Source organism: Nuphar pumila, chromosome 4, assembly GCF_984573655.1.
Source record: "Nuphar pumila chromosome 4, dmNupPumi1.hap1.1, whole genome shotgun sequence".
In the NCBI taxonomy this organism is placed as follows: domain Eukaryota; kingdom Viridiplantae; phylum Streptophyta; class Magnoliopsida; order Nymphaeales; family Nymphaeaceae; genus Nuphar; species Nuphar pumila.
Window position 1 is genome coordinate 141720852 of NC_143252.1, and position 21385 is coordinate 141742236.

General features: G+C 35.8%; 1 protein-coding gene across 1 annotated transcript in view; it reads left to right on the forward strand.

Moving 5' to 3' along the window:
* The first annotated feature begins 8313 nt into the window (after positions 1-8313).
* Positions 8314-21385, forward strand: part of LOC149841381 (transcription factor TGA2.2-like) — a 30640-nt gene continuing 17568 nt past the window's right edge. Inside the window, exons 1-7 of the mRNA XM_090003803.1 lie at positions 8314-9376; positions 9975-10189; positions 10300-10374; positions 17457-17531; positions 17611-17688; positions 17777-17840; positions 21051-21322. Coding sequence (XP_089859929.1) covers positions 10049-10189; positions 10300-10374; positions 17457-17531; positions 17611-17688; positions 17777-17840; positions 21051-21322 — 705 coding nt within the window. The 5' untranslated portion in view covers positions 8314-9376; positions 9975-10048. The remainder of the gene's footprint in view (positions 9377-9974; positions 10190-10299; positions 10375-17456; positions 17532-17610; positions 17689-17776; positions 17841-21050; positions 21323-21385) is intronic.

Sequence of the window (21385 nt, forward strand, 5' to 3'; positions counted from 1 at the left end):
GTCTGTTCAACATTTTGTTCGACATATACAATTTCTCCTCTACTACTACTAAAGCCCTATGGGATCAACTTGACAAAAAGTATAATACCAAAGACCAAGGTCATGAGAAGTACTTTTTTGCCATGCTTCTGAAGTATCAGATGGTTGAGGGCAAGTCGGTTACTGAACAGGCACATGAGTTTCTGTTATTGCTTCATAGTTTGGCTGAGGCAAATATGAAACTTCCTGAAAAGTTTCAAGTTATGACCATCGTAAAAAAAATTCCTAAGTCTTGGGTAGACTTTGGCATGTCTTTTAAGCACCGTAGAGGAAAGATTTTCATAGATGATCTTATGGCAGCCATAGCCATTGAGGAAGAGCATAAGAGTCAGAAACAAGTTGTGATGCCAACTGAACAACCTAAAGTTAATATGATGTCTGAATCATTTAAAGGCAAGGGCCAAAAAGCTAAATCTGTAATGAAAAATCAATTCAAACCCAAAGCTAAAATTCAGAAAAAGACAAAGAACAAACCTTGCTGAAACTGCAGACAGGTTGGATACTGGCCAAAGAATGTCCTTCTAAGAAGGCCAAAGCTCATGGGACCATAGATGGTACTCCTCAAGTCAACATGGTGACTGAGGACGTTGGGACCAACGTTGAGTATGTTCTGTTAACCCTCAAATTTATCTTGTTTATGAGCCAACTGAGTGGCTGATTGACACTGGGGCTAATATGCATGTTTGTGCTGATAATGGTGTCTTTGTCTCTTACCAGAATACTGAAGGTAGATCCGTGACTATGGATAACTCCACGACTGCAAAGGTGTTGGAGATTGGACGCATGAACTTGAAGTTTTCTTCAAGACGAGTTCTATCTCTACACAGAGTGCATCATGTGCCTGTAGTTAGAAGAAATATTTTAAGTAGTTGATGTCTAGTTAGAGAGGGTTATGAGTTTAACTTTAAATATAATAAAGTTGTTATTTTGCATTCTCAAACATTTATTGGCAAAAAGTATTTAGATGATGGTTTATTTAAACTTCGTGTTGAACATGTTTGCAGTAATAAATTAGATAATGATATTTTTTTTTATTTACTGTCAAATGTTGCTTACAATATAGAATCATCTGATTTATGGCATAAAAGATTGGGTCATGTGAATTTTAATTCTGTAAAACACATGATGAACTTGAAGATGATTCTTGAACATTCTATAGATAAAACAAAAAAATGTAAAATTTGTGTGCAAGCAAAACAATGTAGAAATTCATTCCATATGATTGTTAGAGATTCTGAAATATTAGATTTGGTGCACACAGATATCTGTGAGTTTAATGGAGTGCTAACTAGAAATCATAAAAAAATACTTTATCACTTTTATAGATGATGACACTAAATACTGTTATGTATATATGCTAAAATCAAAAGATAAAGTTTTTGATAAGTTTTTTATTTTTAAGAATGAAGCAAAAACAAAAACTGGTAGAAGACTTAAAAGATTGAGGTCTAATAGAGGAGGAGAATATACATCTAACAAACTTGATGAATATTGTCAATCTATTGGCATAGTTTATGAGTTTACCGCTCCTTATTCTCCCCAATCTAATGGGATTGCAAAAAAAAAGAATAGAACCCTAACTGACATGCTAAATGCTCTACTTGAGAGTTCTGGATTACCTACCTATATGTGGGGGGATGCTCTGAATACGACTTGCCATATTCTGAATAGAGTTCCCCAGAAGCATAAGGATAATAGCTCATTTGAACTCTAGAGAAATAGGAAATCTAGCTTAAAATATCTCAAAGTATGGGGGTGCCTTGCAAAGGTACTTGTCCTAGAGCACAATAGGAAAAAACCGAGTCTTAAAATCGTAGATGCTATCTTTTTAGGTTATGTAGAAAACACCATGCCTATAAGTTCTTAGTAATTAAGTCTAAAATATCTGGCATGGATGTAAACTCTATTGTTGAGCTTCGAGAAGCTATATTATTTGAGGATGTATTTCCCATGAAAGTTTGTATACCTCAGAATCTTTCTTCTTTAGATATACCTTCAACTTTTAGTTTCATTCTCGAACATGTGGAAAGGATGACAAATGTGGGGGTTGAGCCATCTTGTTCCTACTCTGGACCAAATGAGTCTGAGGAAGTGGTTGTACCAAGAAGGAACAAAAGACTACGAATTACCAAGGATTTGGGAAGTGATTATATCACTTACCTTATCGAGGATGATCCTCCCACTTTTCGAGATGCAATGGCTTCACCTGAAGCAAGACATTAGAAAGAAGCCATAAAGAGTGAAATGGACTCCATTGTCTCTACTGGCACTTGGAAACTGGTTGACCTCCCTCGTGATAGCTCTACTATTGGGTGCAAATGGATCTTTAAGAATAAGTTAAAACAAGATGGATCCATTGATAAGTATATGGCTAGACTGGTTGCCAAAGGATTCAAACAAAAGGAATGAATAGATTATTTTGACACCTATTCTCCGGTTACACGGATGACCACAATTAGGGTGCTTATTGTACTGACTTCTATTTATGATCTCTCGGTTCATCAAATGGACATAAAGACTACCTTTTTGCATAACGATCTTAAAGAAGAGATCTATATTGACCAACCTGAGGGCTTTGTGGCTTCTGGTAATGAAAATAAAGTTTGTAGACTTGTTAAATCATTATATAGACTAAAACAAGCCCCCTAAACAATGGCATGAAAAATTTGATAAGGTTATTTTATTATTTAGCTTTGTTGTCAATGAATCTGATAAATGTATTTATTGCAAAGTTAAAAGTGATACATGTATCATTTTATGCTTGTATGTAGATGACATTCTATTGTTTGGTTCTAATATAAAAATTGTGAATAAGATAAAATTGTTTCTTAGTAGTAAATTTGAGATGAAGAATATGGGTATTGCAAATGTGATCTTAGGCCTAAAGCTGACTCGTTCAACTGATGGTATAACTATTTCTCAATCTCATTATGTTGAGAAAGTACTTGAAAATTTTGACTATAACAAAGGAAGATCTGTAGCAACTTCGTATGACAATTCTACTCCTCTTTATAAGAATATGACTGGTGTTCATGTGTTTCAATTAAGGTATTCCCAGATTATTGGAAATTTAATGTATCTTGCAAATTGCACGAGACCAGATATTACGTTATCTGTGACAAAATTAAGTAGATACACAAGTTATCCAAATCACACTCATTGGAAGGCATTGGACATGGTACTTAGGTACTGAAAGAAACTATTTTCTTGAGTTTGCATTACAAGAGATTTCCTGCCGTACTTGAAGGATATACTGATGCGAGCTGAATAGTCATGAACTCTGGGAGTTATAGCGTAATAGGGTATGTATTTAACTTTGGTGGCAGTGTAGTCGCCTGGAGGTCAATAAAGCAAACCATTTTGTCACGGTCTACTTTTGAGGCTGAGCTCTATGCTTTAGATATCACAGGAATGAAAGCTGAATGATTAAGGAACTTATAGAGAAACTTTCTTTAATGAGCAAACCAATTCATACGATATTTGTGCATTGTGATAATATGACTACAATTACAAAGATCAAAAATATAAAATATAATAAAAAATAGAGAAGACACATCCAAGTCAGAATAAAATTTGTAAGAAAACTGATGTCTCAGTTAGTGGTTGTTGTGGACTATGTTGAATCCAAAGAGAACATAGATGATCCATTAATAAAAGGACTAGATAATTCATTAGTCCTGAAATCCAGAGAGGGGATGAGACTGAAACCCATCAGTAGTTCATCTAAAGTGGCAACTCAACCTATTGGAGTGGAGATCCCACAAAGTAGGTTCAATGAGGTAATAACAAGTTGTAGGGTGAACTAGATAGCACATTCTTAATGTGATACTATGTATCTATGTTTTTTCTCATGATTACTCTGGAAAGGTGCTGCAGCTGCAAGTAAAGGAAGAGTGAAAACTCTGAATGGGTTCAAAGCCTTCTAGGCGAGATGTTAACAGTGCATCTCTGAAGAAGCCCACCTATGTGTGTGTGACTGTGTGACCGCAGTTTAAGGAATTGGGTTATTCCTGAAGTCACTCATGAAACAAGATTCGGGTGCATGACCATTAACGTGCCACCCCTAAAGATTACAACCAGAACATTTATCATGTTGTTGCTAATGGATACTCCTGCACCAAAGGTTCACATTTAAGACTTTAGTTCATTTCGTTCCTGTGGAGGTAAAGTTAGCCAACTAAGGTAGTGGTTCAAACTGGTACGATTATTGAAAGCATGATATGTCTTGCTTCAGATTACTCCATCTTGCATCTTTGTTTCCTTCTGTTTTCATTATTTGAATTTGTGGAAGAATGTTGGATGTAAGAAGAGATGAGAAAAAATAATTCAAAGAAGAAAATAATTTGGGGACCACTCCTCTTATGTAGTACCTTTATTTGGACTTTGATGATGTGGAATAGTCCCATATTGATGAATCACAAAATAGTGGTGGGGTTTATATCCTACATGGTGATTTAATCACTTGTTCCAAGAACAAGGGGATGAAATGGTAACCACACACACGCGCGCCCACTCGTCAAGCTGGGTTTGGGTTCAAGTTTGGGTAATTGGCCCTTTAGGGCCATATCCATTAATCTAAGTCTAATTTTTTTTCCGCATTAATTGTTTTATTTAGATTAAATAAAGGGAAAAGAAAAATGGATAACAGATTGTTCTGTTGCAGAGTCACATCTATTCGTAACGGATAACAAATCTCTTCCACATTTTTAGTAATCGTTCAAGAATTATAAAACGTGGTTAGAGGGTTACGGTTACGGGGAAGGAGAATTATCCTACGATAATCCTTCTTTTTCTTCTCTTGCTCTCTCTTGCTTTTCGGGTGTGGCATTTTCTGGAAATGAGAGTTCTACAACATTTGTTCCCAGAGGTTGGTTTTGGAAGGTGATCTACCATCGGAGTGCATCGATCTAGATTGTCAAGGTTATTGTATCCTTGGGGAAGGATACTGGACCCTTTTGGTATCGTATGTGGGGGCAAATCTTCTCTAAGGAAAGTATTTTTATATGTCTTAGCGTATTACAAAATATTAACATATTGTCCTTATTCTATTCTACGCATCTGTTTGATCTGTTGTTCACTTCTGGATTTTGGTATAAAATAGAACTTGACATGATTGAACCTTATTACAGTTTGAATCTATTGTTAAACATGCATATCATGTTGATTTATAATCTGATTTGCATCATGATATTGCAAATGAGTCTAACATTTGATGCTTTTTTTGCAATTCTGACTCTATAGATGATAGATGTGTTTAGCATGATCGATTTACTAGAAATTGACACAGATTATGTTTTCTTGAAGGAAAAAGGATATTTGGAGCTATAAACATTTATGAAGATTTTGGGCATTTTATTTTTTAAACCTTATAAAAACTTATACATGTGTTAGAATTAAACGCTCCAAGAGCTTATCACTATAAAATTAAGCACGTAGATCACAATTGTATGGCCAAATTTTAAAAATGAAACCCAAAAAACCCAAAAACCCATTTGGCATGTTTTTATTTAGCATATTTCATTGACCATGTTTTCATCACTATGTATATGCATGTATGTGTAAATTTAAAGTTAGGCCTTTCTTGTTGTACCAGTTCCTAACTGAAAGTATACCAACATATATAAGAGGCTTTGGTCACTTGAGTTGGAGAACTTATCTATACATTGGAAAGATGGCACAAGTACAACTACTATTGGCAATAAACTAATCAAAAGTATGAATGGCTATGTTCTTTACTTAAAGTTACATGTCCATTATCTACTTGTATATCATCTCTCTCCTTGCCTTTTTTACTTTTATGGGGTGTTTATGATTTGTTTTTTTTACCTGCTTGTTAATTATATCATACACTTAAAGTTGCAATTTTCTTTTTGCAGTTTTCCTTAGAAAAATTTCTGACCATGATAATTGGATATAAGCTGCTCTTTTTTGGTCTACAGGTCTAAGGTTTGAACTCCAAGGGGTTTAATTAATCCATCTTCTTGAATAGGAAAAAAAATGTACAAGTGTGATTGATTTTCCACTTTTTAAAGCATTGGATTACCTGTCATTAGATAAGATTATCTTCTCGTGTAGTCTGCATGGCAAAGTGTCAAGTCTCTCGCATATAGTTCACTTTAATCTTTTTCCTTTCTTGTTTTTGAATAGTAAGTTTTCCAGTGGCCATTTCTTTTGGCTTCAATACCAACTAATCACACAAGTCGTATATGTGGTATGAAGGTTTTAGTAACTATATATGTGTAACAAAATTGGCCTTTGCTTTCACAAATTTATTAAATATTGGAACAAACTAGAGGTTCAATCTTTTGCCCAATCAATGCAACAATGCACAATAAATTATCAGTACATTTTCACAACATATAATACTTGTTTAATGTAGACATTAGAGAAGCTAGATGCTCGCATTTTTTCCTTTTACACATTGTCATCATATGTTGTCAAGGAAAGAGAAAATTGAAAAAAAAAATCATTAGACATGATTGCAGGGCCTTTTAATTTGGGGTCACCAAAAATATGGGGAAGCCCTTTCAATCGGCTACTCGTTTCATCCTTTTATTTTATTGGATGAGTTATATACATATGGTTAATCGAACATCAGATGAATTCAACCATGTTAAATAACTAAAATACTTAAAAAAGAATGGCATTTTTACTTTTTGAGGTAAAAAAGGTAAATATGATAGATTCACAAAATCACTTTTTGAAAAAGGTGTTTTCACTTTTCAATTCCCTTCAGGTGCAAAAGATTTGTAATACCCAAAAAAGTAGCCATGAATTTCCAAAAATACCATTTGTTAAAAGTATTTTAGTTATTTTAATAAAATTAAATTCAACTAATAACAAGACAACTAATTTAATGTTAGATTTTATATATATATATATATATATATATATATATATATATATATATATATATATATAGAGAGAGAGAGAGAGAGAGAGAGAGAAAGGCTTCAATGTTTTGTTGATACAAGAATGCTAAGAAGGAAAAGTGCCGCCAAATCATTTGAAACAATACCCACGGTAGGAAACGTGCAATCGTGGGTTGCTCACTCGCAAGTTAAAAGAAATTCACTCGCGAGCTCATTGGTGTAAAAACGTGATACCCTTGTTGCTCACTAAAGAATATACTGAGCTTCGATCTTATGGTAAGAAACGTGCAATCGTGGGTTTCGGTTTGGAACTGATGACATCTTCAACATGGTGACTTTTTAAAAGGTATGCAAGCCAAGAACATTATAAGAACACAAAGTGCGGATCAGATGCAATCACATTGCACACTAAAGGGTATCCTGACGGGCCTCCATATGAGATGGAGGGTGGTCAGGTGCACCAGCATATTTTGGGTGAGCACATCAGCTGTAACAGTTAGATAGAGAGGGGGTGTAAGGGTGTCAACGGGTTGGCTTTACTCGGATGACCCAAACCAAAACCCTTAGGGTTCAGGTATGGTGATAAATAATAAGACTTGATTAAGACTTGGGTTCGGACTCAAAGGTCCAATTAATATATGGACCTAGGTATAGTTTATGAAATTTTATACCAAATCCCGACACGTCTCGAGTTCTGATTAAGACCCAAAAATTTTGATGTAAAAATGCTAAAAAAATGATTTTAGCAGGTATGGTCCTGGTCTGGTTCATGTTGTTCTTATCGGTTCTGGGTATGATTTTTTTTATAGTGGACCTGATTAAACTCGAGTATGGGCCGATACCATATCCAAAAACTAGGTCCAGGTCTGATTCCACCTAGGTTCTAACCAAACCCGACCCGTTGACAACCTCTAGTCAGGTGTGCAATGTGACTGCACCAGGGCAAAAGGGGAGAGTGCTGTTCAGGTGCAATGGCATTGCATACATTGAGTGTGCCGCTGCACCAAACCGCCCTCCATCTCTGGGGTGCGGCTGTGGGGCCCAACAGAAGATGAGGGCGGATCGGGTGAAGCGGCACATTAGTGCAATGTGATTGCACGTGATTCGCGTTCGTTGAGCATTGTACGAAATTGGCAGCGGAGCTGCTCAACTAGTGGTGACGTGCGAAAAGATCTAGTCCAATATGATTGCACAAATATATGTGCATTAAGCACCTGACTACCCTCCGTTCTTGGGGGACAGGGCTGTCGGTTGTGGGCTCAAGGCTTGATGGAGGGTGATGGTGCTTAATGCACAAATTTCGTTCCCTGTTATTGCACCCGATCCGGACTCGTGGTGACGTCGTCTACCTCAGTGGAGCCTCTCCCCTCGTCTCACCGCCTCGACCTTCCAGCAAGAGGACAGAAGGAGAGAGGTGAAGGAAAAAGAAGTCTCAAGAAGAAGAAGCAGGGAGGACTGATGCCGTGGTGAGGACTCCAATTTCTGTGGGCACGATTTCTTTGTAGTTTTATTATCTATAGAAAGATCAGTGATCTTGTGGGGGGTTTGTGGATGTTTTATTTGAAAAAAGCAAAAAAATCGGGAGAAAATTGCTCTTTTTTGTTGATTCTTGGGGGTATTGCTCCTGGAATACCGTGTTTAACTATCGTTTTCTTGGAAAACCTAATTTTGTTTAATCCAGCTTGCATGAGTGTACTGGCTTCTTCATATATCTTAATCAGAGTACAAGTGGAATCACTTTCGAGTTTCTTTTGGAAGTTTCAGTTTTTTTTTGGTGGATGGCCGATAAAAACTTTGAGGTTTGCATCTCGTTGGAGTTGCTGTCTGTTCTTGCTGAATTGATTCATTTTGACGCGGTAGATTGCTTACTGGAATCCAGTATTTGTAGCGGCTTGTGGTGTAGATGTTCTGTGCGTTTCGTTTTGATGTTTTGCTTCTAGTATTGAGAAAGTATCTTTGTAGACGTTGCATTCTTGTTTGGCTTGTACATCAATCTGCGTGTAGGTGTTCTGTTTTCTAATTTTATGCTAAATTGTACGGTTGGTACGTGGATGACTAGCTGGGCTTCAATAGCTTGGTTCGTTTTGATTGTTGGAATTATGGTGATATCTGATCAGTATCCTAATGATGAGTAGGAGGAAATTCGGGAAGAAGATGACTAGCAAGTGTGAAACTAAACTTTGGATCCGCTTCGACTTCCTATCATTTAGTGTTTATTACCTTTTTCAATTGAGTAATGGTTTTTCTCAAAATGAGAAAAAAAGGATATTGCTCAATTATCTCTTTCACTGTTGTGATTTTCTGATATTCATGTGCATAAAATACTGCGATTACATGCTTTAGAAATTTTCTTCTGTTTGTTGGTTTGAATGCGTATTCTTTTGACAGGTTTTGAATTTGGGGCCGTTTTTTGAAGCTTATGCAGTTTGAGCACATTGATGATCAAAAGGCTTAGATACTTCAAGGTCAGTCAAGCAGAGAAGTTCCCTTCTTAATTGCAGTTCTACTTGTTTCTTTTTCCACAAAATTTGTTATCCATCATATCATGATTAAATCTCAGAAAGGAAATCTTTTGGCACTCTTTTTCCTACCAAAATATGATATTAATAGGAATCTGAACGTATAATCATCGGACTTGTATTCCTTCAATTTTAGGTTCACGGATTATTAGACATCCAGGGGAGGCTACAAAAGTCAAGGACCTGCCTGTTTCTAACCTAAATGTGTAGGTTTATGAGCCAAAAAGGGTTTTGGGCTTAAAAAGAGACAGCGGGTTTTAAGAAGATTAGTTTGTCATTGTTAATATGCTAAATCAATGAATGAGGTACCACAAATTTTAACAGTATGCCAGATGCATGTATTCTTTGTTTTCTCTTTCTGTTACTCCAAACCTTGGTCAATCTATTCTTTTTTTTTTTTAAATAAATAGGATTTCTTATTTCCATGACTTCTGGTAATGCTAAACTTGTATTTATTTCCTTCTTATGGGAGTCATTTGTGGATGGTCCCTAATATTCTCATTGGTTGCATTTGTACATTTCCTCATTAGAATTCTTGTGGCAGGTGCTGGACTGCAGCTATTCATTAGTTCACTCGTTTTTATCCACTGAACTGGGGGAAAAACAGCTTCAAATTTCATGAACTCTCCAATAGCACAGTTTGCCACCTCAGGAAGGATGGGCTTATATGAAGTGAGGCACAACCAATGGGGAGAATCATTTAAAGCTGAAAGCAGCCTTAATTCCAGCACATCTATCATTACAGAACCAGATCCAAAGGTGGACATCAGTTGGGATGTAATAGAAATCCAATTTTCCTTGGTTATGCTAACTAATGTTGGTTTTCATTGTTTCTGCACTAAATGTTATTTATGTGGTTGATTTTCTAGGGGGAAGATGCACTACATGGGACACTGGAAACTTCAAAAGGTTCTGATCAAGAGGAAAATAAACCTAAAGAGAAGGTAAACTTATCCCTGTTGAAGATTTGTTCCTTTTTTCCAAAATAATTGTTTATGGGCCTCCTCCCATCATATGTAAACACTGATTAGCTTTTTTTCTTTAAAAGGTGACTTGTTCTTCCTGGTTTTAGCATGATACTGTTCCACACCTGATCCAACTTTCATTTGTCTAAACTGTATTGTTTTGAGAGTGCTATTCTTTGTACCTGATTACCTTGTGATTATGTTGCCACTTTTCTTTGTCAGCCTTTTTCTTTCTTCTCTGTTTTTTATTTAGGTTTTCTGTAAAGTAAGCCATAGTTCTTCCAGAACTAGAGTGGTTATACGAAATTGAAAATTTATGTTTTATATGGGCGAATTGTTTCCAGTCCAATACACGGGAAAGCACGTTTTAAAAGAAGGTGATGTGTTTGTTGTTCATTTAACATCATTTTAAATTCTTCATTTTTTTTTCTTTCCTGGAATCTGTACACCGTGTCAGTTTCTTTTCATCTAAATGTTTGTACATAATATATATATTTTCCATTTGGTGCTTGTTGGATGTGAATAGTTTTTATCTTTCTGTTCTATTTGTTGGACGCACTTGAGATGAATAATCAGTTACTAAATTCCTTTGTTGAAAGGACAGTGTCCCTCATTGTCTGTTTGTATTTGATCATATTTACTTGTTGCAAAGATGTTTCTATATGTTTGTATCAACTTTTTTACTTTTTTCTTACCAAAAAAGGACAAAGCTTTTCCCTTGGCATCAGATTTCCTGTCAAACTTCTCAGGTTCATGATATTTTGTTACAAAGATTTGTAATCGAAGTTGTTTAATGAGATCCATGAGGCATCATATGCCTACAGCAGTTTCTATAGTTTCTGCTAGAATAATTTGCAATGATGAGTTTGGTTCTGGGGTAGTCAAATTCTTGGCTAATGTTTCTTTTCTTATGTTACTTTATGCTGGAGGATTCTGACTTTACAATCAATCATTAAAGCTTTCAGAGAAATTGGGAGTAGCTATGCACCCCTAATCTTTGCTTTTCAAATGTGGAAGCTAAATGTGCAATGCTGAACAAGTTTTGTACTTCCAGTTCAACAGTTTTCAAATGCATGTTCAGGGGTAGTGTATTCTTTTATTAGATTGGTCCATGATTTTTGTTGACTTTCCATGGTCCATTTATTGTTATGCATTGCTAAGGATAAAGCGGATGGTAAATATTTCTCAGAATGTGGATACTTTTCAAAAAGGTGTCACTTTTTTAACCAAAAAGAAAAATCCTAAATCTTGATTCTTGAGTCAATTCCTGTTTCTTTTTCTTAACAAGTGAATGAATATCTTTTCAAAGTAAAAAAGATTATATGTTTTCTAGAGTTGCTAATGTACCCTTGCTGATGCCTCCTCAATGTAAGTGTCCATCATATTCCAATGATTTGTGGACAAGGGAACAAAGCAAATTGCTAAATTCTTGGTTGCATATGCACTTGTCAAGTGTCATTAATTTGAACTGTGTTTAGCTGGTAACATTTTGAATGAGTGATTCTTCACTTTATTTGTTCATTTAGGCATGAAGGCTTTGACATGCCATCCACTGCATTCATTGTGCATGTTATTCTTATTTTCATGGCCTTTGCATTGCAATTTGCAGTAGCTTTCCTTGCAAATCAAGCAAATTTGGCGTTTCATTGTATGTGAATTGAAGTTGTGATCCAATTTGATATTTAGGAATATAAACAAAGTTTTGTTTTGCAAAATACTTTGGTTGTTCATGCCATACTCTGTTAAAATGTAAAACTGTACATATATGTATATATAATAATATTATATTATTATATATATATATAAATACATTTTTCATTTCTTTCTTTTCTGTAATTTTTTTCCTTTATTTTTATTTTTTGTCTTTATGTCATCTAGTTCAGTTTGAACTAGAATGACTGTTGCTAGTCAAGTCCTGTCCAGACTTGACTAGCAATAGAGCTGTTGGACTGACACATTCCAACAGCTCTAAATAGAGCTGTTGGACTGTGCCCAACAGCTCTATTGAGTCCTCTTTCAGCTGTGTATATAAAGGGGTGCAGCCCCTCTTGTATTTTACTCCAATGCTTCTTAAGCAATTGGTTTTTCATATCAATAAAGAATACATTTTTATTTTTTATTTTGTTTCCAGTTATACCCTTTTTAAGGGTTATGCTTTAGTGTCATTCTTGACACTTGCTCTTGTTAATCTAAGCTCGTGTTTCGAAGATCCCCATTTCATTTCATGGTATCAGAGCCGCGGAAGTACTAAATCTTGAGGAAAAGCTGCCTCGGTTTTCGTGCCTGTTTGCAAAAGTGTTCGCCACTTGAAGAGAAGTGTTTTATCACTTCATTGGAGAAGATTTCACATCTTGTTGTATTGTTTTTTTTTCTTTCTTTCTCATTTTCCTTCTTGTTTCTCTTTTATCCCTATTCTTTCTCTCATTGTAATCGATGGATGACAATGATAAAGTCACCATCATGCCTATGAAACTAAGCGATACGAACTATGTAACATGGGCTTCAATCATGAAGCACCATATATGGGGAAAAGGCTTATGGGGGATTGTGGATGGTTCCGATTCGGAACCTAAGCTATCTCTTACTAAAAAGGAGGGAGATAAAGAGGTCCCTCTATCGGAAGAAGAGAAAATCAAGGCTATTGCCTCATACGAGAAGAAATGGAAAGAATGAAGAATATCTCATGCGAAGATAATGTCATGGCTTATCAATAGCGTTGACATTAAAAACTGCTCAAGTCTTGCCAAATTTGATCATGCCGATAAGGCATGGGAATACCTTAAGAATATGTATTCCCTTAAAGATATTGCACACGTGTGCAACCTCCAAGAAAAAGTTCGAATGATGACACAAGGAGACAAAACTATTCGTGAATATTACAATGGGTTGTTCGAACTTTGGGAAGAACTTTCCCTTTTAGAACCAAAGTGGCATTGTGCCGAAGACATCGAGCTTCGTTAGAAACAACTCGATGCTGAACATTTTTACCAGTTTATCACTGGATTAAGGCTGGAATTTGAAACCACTAAATCGGCCCTACTTCACCGGGGAAAAATTCCTTCTATTGTTGAAACTATTGAAGAGTTAACAATGGAAGAAAATCGTCTCCGGAAAGGTTCTTTAAAAATTGAAGATGATTCCGTTTTAGCCGTGTCTAGACCAGGGAATCATGTTCGATCATATAGGCCTCCTCACTTTAACCGACAAAATGGTGACTATGATAAGAAGAAAGTTATTTGTCATCACTGTCATGAACCGGGACACTACAGGCCACAATGTCCCAAACTTAAGGAGCTGAGAGAAAAAAGAGCTGCAATTGCTGGATCGGAGCCTGAAGATCAGGATGCACCAGTTTCCTTGGCCCAACTAATGGAGATTTTTCAGCCTCTCATCAAAGGTGCCTCTTCCTCATCTGAAGCTTCAACCGGCGTAGCAGCCTCATCTTTTTCTGATCTAGGTAAAATTTCTTGGCTTCTTGACTCTGGTGCATCTTTTCATATGACCCCAAATAATCAAAGTCTATCCAAATGTGTTAAAAATAAAACAAGTGTGTCAAAGGTCTTTACTGCTGATGGGACTTCTCTTGAAATAGAAGGAATAGGAAATTTTGAAAAAATTTATAAAACAAAATTTTTTTTTATTCCAGAAATTAGACATGTTCCCAAATTAAATTTAAATCTTTTATCTGTATCTCAAATTTCTGATTATGGGTGTAATATTTCTTTTTCTTCTCATGGTTGTTGGGTACAGGATCGCCAGTCAGGCAAGCTGATTGGGGAAGGCCATAGAGAAGGAGGACTCTATTACATGGATTTTTTGGAAATGCCGAAGAAAGCTTTTTGTTATAATATTCAAAAAATAGAGTTGGAACTGTGGCATAAGAGACTTGGTCACCCACATATAGCCAAAATCCAACATTTTCCAAATCTAGGGAAATTTTGTAACTCTGAATCATTTGATTGTAAAGATTGTATTCTCGGCAAAATGAAAAGATTACCATTTCAGAACAGAACCTTTTTCTTTTCAAGACCACTTGAATTAATACACTCGGATGTTTGGGGTCCTGCACCAGTAATTTCTAAAGGAGGATTTGTTTACTATGTTATTTTTGTCGATGATTTCTCCCGACATACGTGGATGTACTTTCTCAAACATAAGTCTGAAGTATTTTCATACTTTCAAACTTTTCATAATATGGTTAAAAACAAGTTTCAAAATGATATTACTATTTTTCGCACAGATTCAGGGGGAGAGTTTTTATTCACAGATTTTCAAAATTATCTTAAATTGCATGGCATCACACATCAAAGATCTTGTCCTTATACACCTCAACAAAATGGACTGGCAGAACGAAAACATCGCCATATTATAGAAACCACTAGGACTTTATTAATAGCAAATCAAGTCCCGAAAGACTTTTGGGCAGAAGCTGCCTTAACTGCCACCTATCTCATTAATAGGATGCCATCTTCTTCGTTACAAAATATCACTCCCATTGAAAAACTTATGAACATTTCTCCAGACTACTCTAGACTAAGAATATTTGGGTGCAAATGTTTCATATTTACTGACAAAAATGATAAACTTTCCCCTCGTGCGATTCCCTGTGCCTTTTTAGGATATGCTGAAAACCAGAAAGGTTATAGATGTTTTGACTTCAAAAATAATAAACTATATATGTCTAGAAATGTTTCCTTTCTTGAAAAGGAGAGCTTCTTTGATTTTAGAAAATTAAAAGACGTCACTGAGTACTCCTTTTTGTTAGATCTAACATCAACATCTGATGAATATGACCTTGACTGTAACTTTGATGATGATCAAAGAATTATTGATCTTAATGTTGAAAATGAAGAAGTTCATAGAGATACTAGTATTCAATATTCCAGGCGACAAGAGTCTAATCCTCCATGTGCACTTGAGAAATATTCTAACATTCCAACTAGACAATCAACCCGAATCTCGAGGCCTTCAGGAAAGTTTGTATCATACGAGTCTTTCTCACCCACATATAGGGCAGTTATTGCATTAATTCACTCATATGAAGAACCATCCACATATTTTCAAGCAAAAAATGATATCAAATGGATAGAAGCCATGAAAGCTGAATTAGATGCACTTGAAAAGGCTTCTACATGGAATATTCAAGATCTTCCTCCAGGGAAGAAAACTATAGGATGTCGATGGGTTTATAAAATTAAAACCAAGAGTGATGGTACTCTTGAAAGATATAAAGCCCGTTTAGTAGCCAAAGGTTATGCCCAAGAATATGGGATTGATTATGAAGAAACCTTTGCTCCGGTGGCTCGTATGACTACTGTCCGAACCTTAATTGCCTTAGCTTCTATCAAAAAATGGTCTATTTTTCAAATGGATGTCAAAAATGCTTTTTTAAATGGAAAGCTAGTTGAAGAAGTATATATGGAACCCTCTCCTGGTCTAAGTATTCCTAAGGGTAAAGTCCTTCGCTTAGAAAAAACTCTTTATGGACTTAAACAAGCACCAAAAGCTTGGTATGATAGGTTTAGTCGTGTTATGATTGATATTGGTTTTCAATTCTGTTTAACTGACACTGCTTTGTTTATTAAGAATTCTGATGCAGGGATCATTGTGCTTCTTCTCTATGTGGATGATATGATCATCACCGGAAGCGATAAACAGGGAGTTGAAACAATCAAAACACTTCTTAAATCTCATTTTGAAATGACTGATTTGAGCTTGTTGAGATATTTTTTAGGCATTGAAGTTGCTTATTCTCCTAGAGGATATTTATTATCTCAGACTAAATTTGCTTTTGATATTGTTTTCAGGTCTGGTATTATTGATGATAAGAAAGTCGACACTCCAGAAGTTGTTAATGTTAAAATGAAGATTGATGATGGAGAACTTCTTGCAGACCCTACTCCTTACAGACAGCTTGTCGGGGCACTTTCCTATCTATCTATTACTAGACCAGATATAGCACATGCTGTTCATACAGCAAGTCAATTTCAACATGCTCCTACTTCTGTTCATATGGGAGCAGCCATGCGTATTATCAGATACATCAAGTCCTCTCTTTCACGAGGACTTTTCTTATCTTCCTCCTCTTCTCTTGATTTAATTGCATATACTGATGCTGATTGGGGAGGTGATCCCAATAACAGACACTCAACCACTGGCTTTTGTGTCTTTTTAGGGGAATCATTAATCTCGTGGAGGTGTAAAAAGCAGCAGAATGTATCTCTCTCATCCACCGAAGCTGAATACAGAGCCATGGCAACCACGACCATGGAAGTAGTTTGGCTCCGACGACTGCTTGCTGACATGGGAGTTGAAGCAACAAAGGCTTCACAAATGTGTTGTGACAACAAAAGTGCGATCTACATTGTCAGTAACAGAACATTCCACGAACGCACCAAACACATCGAAATGGATTGTCACTACGTCAGAGAGGAATATCTACACAGGATAATTGATCTGCCATATGTCACTTCAGAATATCAGTTAGCAGACTTTTTTACAAAGCCTCTCGCTGCTCCCCGATTTCACTTTCTCTTAGACAAACTTTCGCTCATTGTACCGTAAGTTTGAGGGGGAGTGTTAAAATGTAAAACTGTACATATATGTATATATAATAATATTATATTATTATATATATATAAATACATTTTTCATTTCTTTCTTTTCTGTAATTTTTTTCCTTTATTTTTATTTTTTGTCTTTATGTCATCTAGTTCAGTTTGAACTAGAATGACTGTTGCTAGTCAAGTCCTGTCCAGACTTGACTAGCAATAGAGTTGTTGGACTGATAGAGCTGTTGGACTGTGTCCAACAGCTCTATTGAGTCCTCTTTCAGCTGTGTATATAAAGGGGTGCAGCCCCTCTTGTATTTTACTCCAATGCTTCTTAAGCAATTGGTTTTTCATATCAATAAAGAATACATTTTTATTTTTTATTTTGTTTCCAGTTATACCCTTTTTAAGGGTTATGCTTTAGTGTCATTCTTGACACTTGCTCTTGTTAATCTAAGCTCGTGTTTCGAAGATCCCCATTTCATTTCATACTCATGTCCATATCTGCAGGTTTTAAGGCGTTTGGCACAAAATCGAGAGGCTGCTCGAAAAAGCCGTTTGCGGAAAAAGTTAAGTGACATAAGAGTACCTTGGTAAAAAGTTACTGCTGCAAGATAGAATGGTATCATTATGATTTATGTCTAATTTGATACTCTTGTAATAGGCATATGTTCAGCTGCTAGAGTCGAGTCGTTTGAAGTTGACACAATTGGATCAAGGACTTGAACAAGTAAGACAACAGGTGTGTGGGGTCCTGTGCATGGCTCCGTTCTTGTTCTCTTTATCCTTTCAATATTTTGTCAACCTAGTTGATGTTGTACCTAATACAGGGTGCATACGTTGGTGGAAATTCAGGAGATCCCAATCATGGAGTCCATGGAGCTGTCAGTACAGGTTTGTTGCTTCCTATCCAGAAGAGGAAAGTATTTTTTCTAAGATAGTAAATAAATGAAAATAAAAATAATTTCTGGGAAACTTATCTACACATGTTTCAAATTGTATGATTTCAAGTTGAAGTAAAATGAATCTGAACATGATTATTTTCTTTTTACCCTCTATGAAACCAAATGAGCAGCCATGAAGACCATATCCTGGAACCAGTCTCATCTATGTATTAAGTAGTTGATTTTTTTTTGGCAGCTGTGATACCTAGTCTGGTCAGTGTAGTATGTTAAAAGGCTGCTAAAGTATTGCCTTGTTTTTTGGGGTTCAATATTTGATTTTCACAATTCATGGATAACATTTTTTATGTTATTGGAAACTATATGTATTTAAATAGATTTTGCATACAAGGTTGCAATCCTCCTTGGAAGACAGATAACTTATTTCTGCTGTGCTAGTTTTTCTGTTTGATGTTCTATGTCCATAAGTTCTATTTTTGGTGTTCTTGATGGAAAGGGTATCTTCCCTAGTATAATGAGATAGTTATGTCCTTCATATTTGCCAATTTAATGAGCAGACCTTTAAAATTCAATCAACAGAAAGCAACATGATACATCTCTGAAACTAGTTTCAGGGGTATATTGGTATTGTATTGTATGGTGCAGTACCATATTGTATAATACACCCTTCTGCTGATACTACTGAAGCTTAACCTTTTCTGGTAGTATTTTTGCAGTTTTTAAGAGTTTTGACCATTTTGGTTATATTTTTTTGCCTAAAGGTGTCATTTTCTCATCCTCAAACATACCCTAAGTCATTTTGGGAGCTCTGGGTGTGTGATATAGCGTTTTCAAAAATGGAGATTTTGGGTTTTTTTAGTTGCACTTCAGAGTTAGATTTTGCACCGTGGATTTTTGATGATTGAATCTGGAGAAGGAGATCTCTAGCATTCCTGTCCACTGTCCTCAAGTTTGAGATAAAAAATCTTTCCCTTTTGCTTATACCTACAAGATTTGGAGCAGCAATGAGTCTATGGCATTGAACGAGCTGACATTAGGGGCCATTGCCATGGGTTTGTTTTGACTAAAATATCATTTAAACAGAAAAACAACAATATTGTCCCGTCTATGTGTGGTGATTGTAAATTGGCATGTTCATCTGAATTACTCATTGTTTTTCCATGCTTATGTAAATATTCATTGTTTTCTAGAGTTTCTAATTTAGATTTATCAATAGAGGGAGGAAGAAACTGAAGAAACATAAAGGACTCGACATAGAAATAGTGGACTAATTGATTCTGGAAAGTTACCAAAGTGTCTGGCTTGTAGTATGATGCCTAATAGTGGGCTCTATGATTTTAAATGCCATGTTGCAAGGTGAGGCAACAGTATACAACAATGTTGCTCTCATTATATTTCAAATAGTGCTTGTTCTGAGATTATTGCTAGTTGAGGAGTAGATAGATAAAGGAAGGGCACAGCCTGCACAATCACTGCTGGAGGTTACTCCACATTTCAAGGATGAAGTATTAGATGAAAATGACCCATCACCACAACCACTCCACACCCAAAAAACCTTTGAAATCAGCGAAAGCTCCCAAGCTTGTGAAGAAATAATGGAGTGATATGCAAACTAAATATTGAAAATTTACGTTTCAAAATTTTGAAAGTAGTTTAGTCTTAGGATGTTTAGAGTTAGATTTAAAAGCTAGAATATTAGGATAGTAGATGAAGTGTTTCATGAACTGTGATTTTTCAGATTAATTTCAAATTGGCTTGAATGTGTAGTGAAGTATGCGGAAATACAAAACAAAGTGCACATGCACTATTACAAGCCCAATATGGGATACTACACAAAGCACTAAGGTACTACACAAGCACAAAGTGCATACAACACTTCAAAGAGTCAAGAGGATTAACACAATCAACATAAAAAATACTTCTTTTATTGCACTTAAATGCTTAAGAGAAGCATTAATAAATAGGGACAAGAAGTCCCATTTTTATAGAATACAAGAGAGAAGGGGGCTCCCAAATAGACGTTCAAAGGACCAAAGAGCCCCTTGCTTGATACAAAAAGACAAAAACATAAAAATTAAGAAAAAGTACAAAACTGTCTCTAGTGGACAGTACTTATTACAATGAAGGAAAAAGATGAAAATGCCCATGAAGGGCATTACTTATTACAAACAGTTTATAACATAATATATGTATATATGTACATATATTTTAACAGAATGTTACTTAAGATTGTGTTGGCTCCACTCTTCATATCATTATTTAGTTTCATTCACATTCACCAGTATGTAAATTTTTTTCCTATTTTTGAGTCTTGGACCTCTTGGTACATGCAAACCTAGGATAGGAGATGGCCTATGGTCTTTCAAGCTTGATGGATTACACAGTTACAGCAAAGTTCTTTCTTGTTATATGGGTCATTATGAACCAAAAGTGTAGAGCACTGATGTGATACATTCCATAAAACTGTAGCAATAATAAGAATCAAAAGAGAGGAAGAAGAGCTGAAGGGAAAAACAAATCAAGAAGTCTAATATTTTAGTGAGATGGACAGCATAATAATCCCTATATATATGTATATATATATAGATATATATAGAGAGAAAGGGAGGGAAATTGGTTCCTCCAAACTGTCCATACAGTGTGAACAGTTCTTATTTTTTATGTTTTAAGCCATGTTTGTCAAAACTGACCCCACAGATGTGTTCAGCATAATCCATTTGCTAGGAATCGGCTGTTGAATCATGTTTTTTTCTGGTGATCTGACCATATGGATGCATCCGACATGGTTCATTTGCTAGGAAATGACCCTTGGTTCATGCCTTTTTGATGAAAAAACACAAACTTATAACGTTTGAAATTGAAAAATTGTGGGTTGTTGATTTTCCAAAAGTCAATCCCTACTAATTCAACCATGTAGAACACATGTACTGTTAGAATTTTAAAAATGAAAAATATGGTGAAAATTGGAGTGCACGCCATACTCACAGATAAATCCATTGTACTGTATGTACGATGTAGTTGGAAAATCGTAGGTGCAAGTTGTATCCACTCAAACTGACTTTATAGATGTATTCAATATGATCTCTCTCTCTCTCTCTCTCTCTCTCTCTCTCTCTCTGCACACACACTCTAATGCATGATACTTTAATATCGTTTAATCACTTCTTTAGTTTCTGATTCTCAATGACATGGGAAACTATAGGTGTTGCAATGTTTGAGATGGAATACAGTCACTGGGTTGAAGAGCAAAATAGGCAAACTTGTGAACTTAGAGCTGCTTTGCAGGCACATGTAACTGACCTAGAGCTTCGGATGCTTGTCGAAAGTGGTCTTTCACATTATGATGATCTTTTCCATATGAAATCATTAGCTGCAAAATATGATGCCTTTCACCTATTATCGGGCATGTGGAAGACTGCTGCTGAGCGCTTCTTCCTTTGGATTGGTGGATTTCGCCCTTCAGAACTTCTTAAGGTCTTTTGTTTTGCTATTTTGATACATCAGTTTCATTGCTCATGTTCAGCTTTAGCTTAGTTA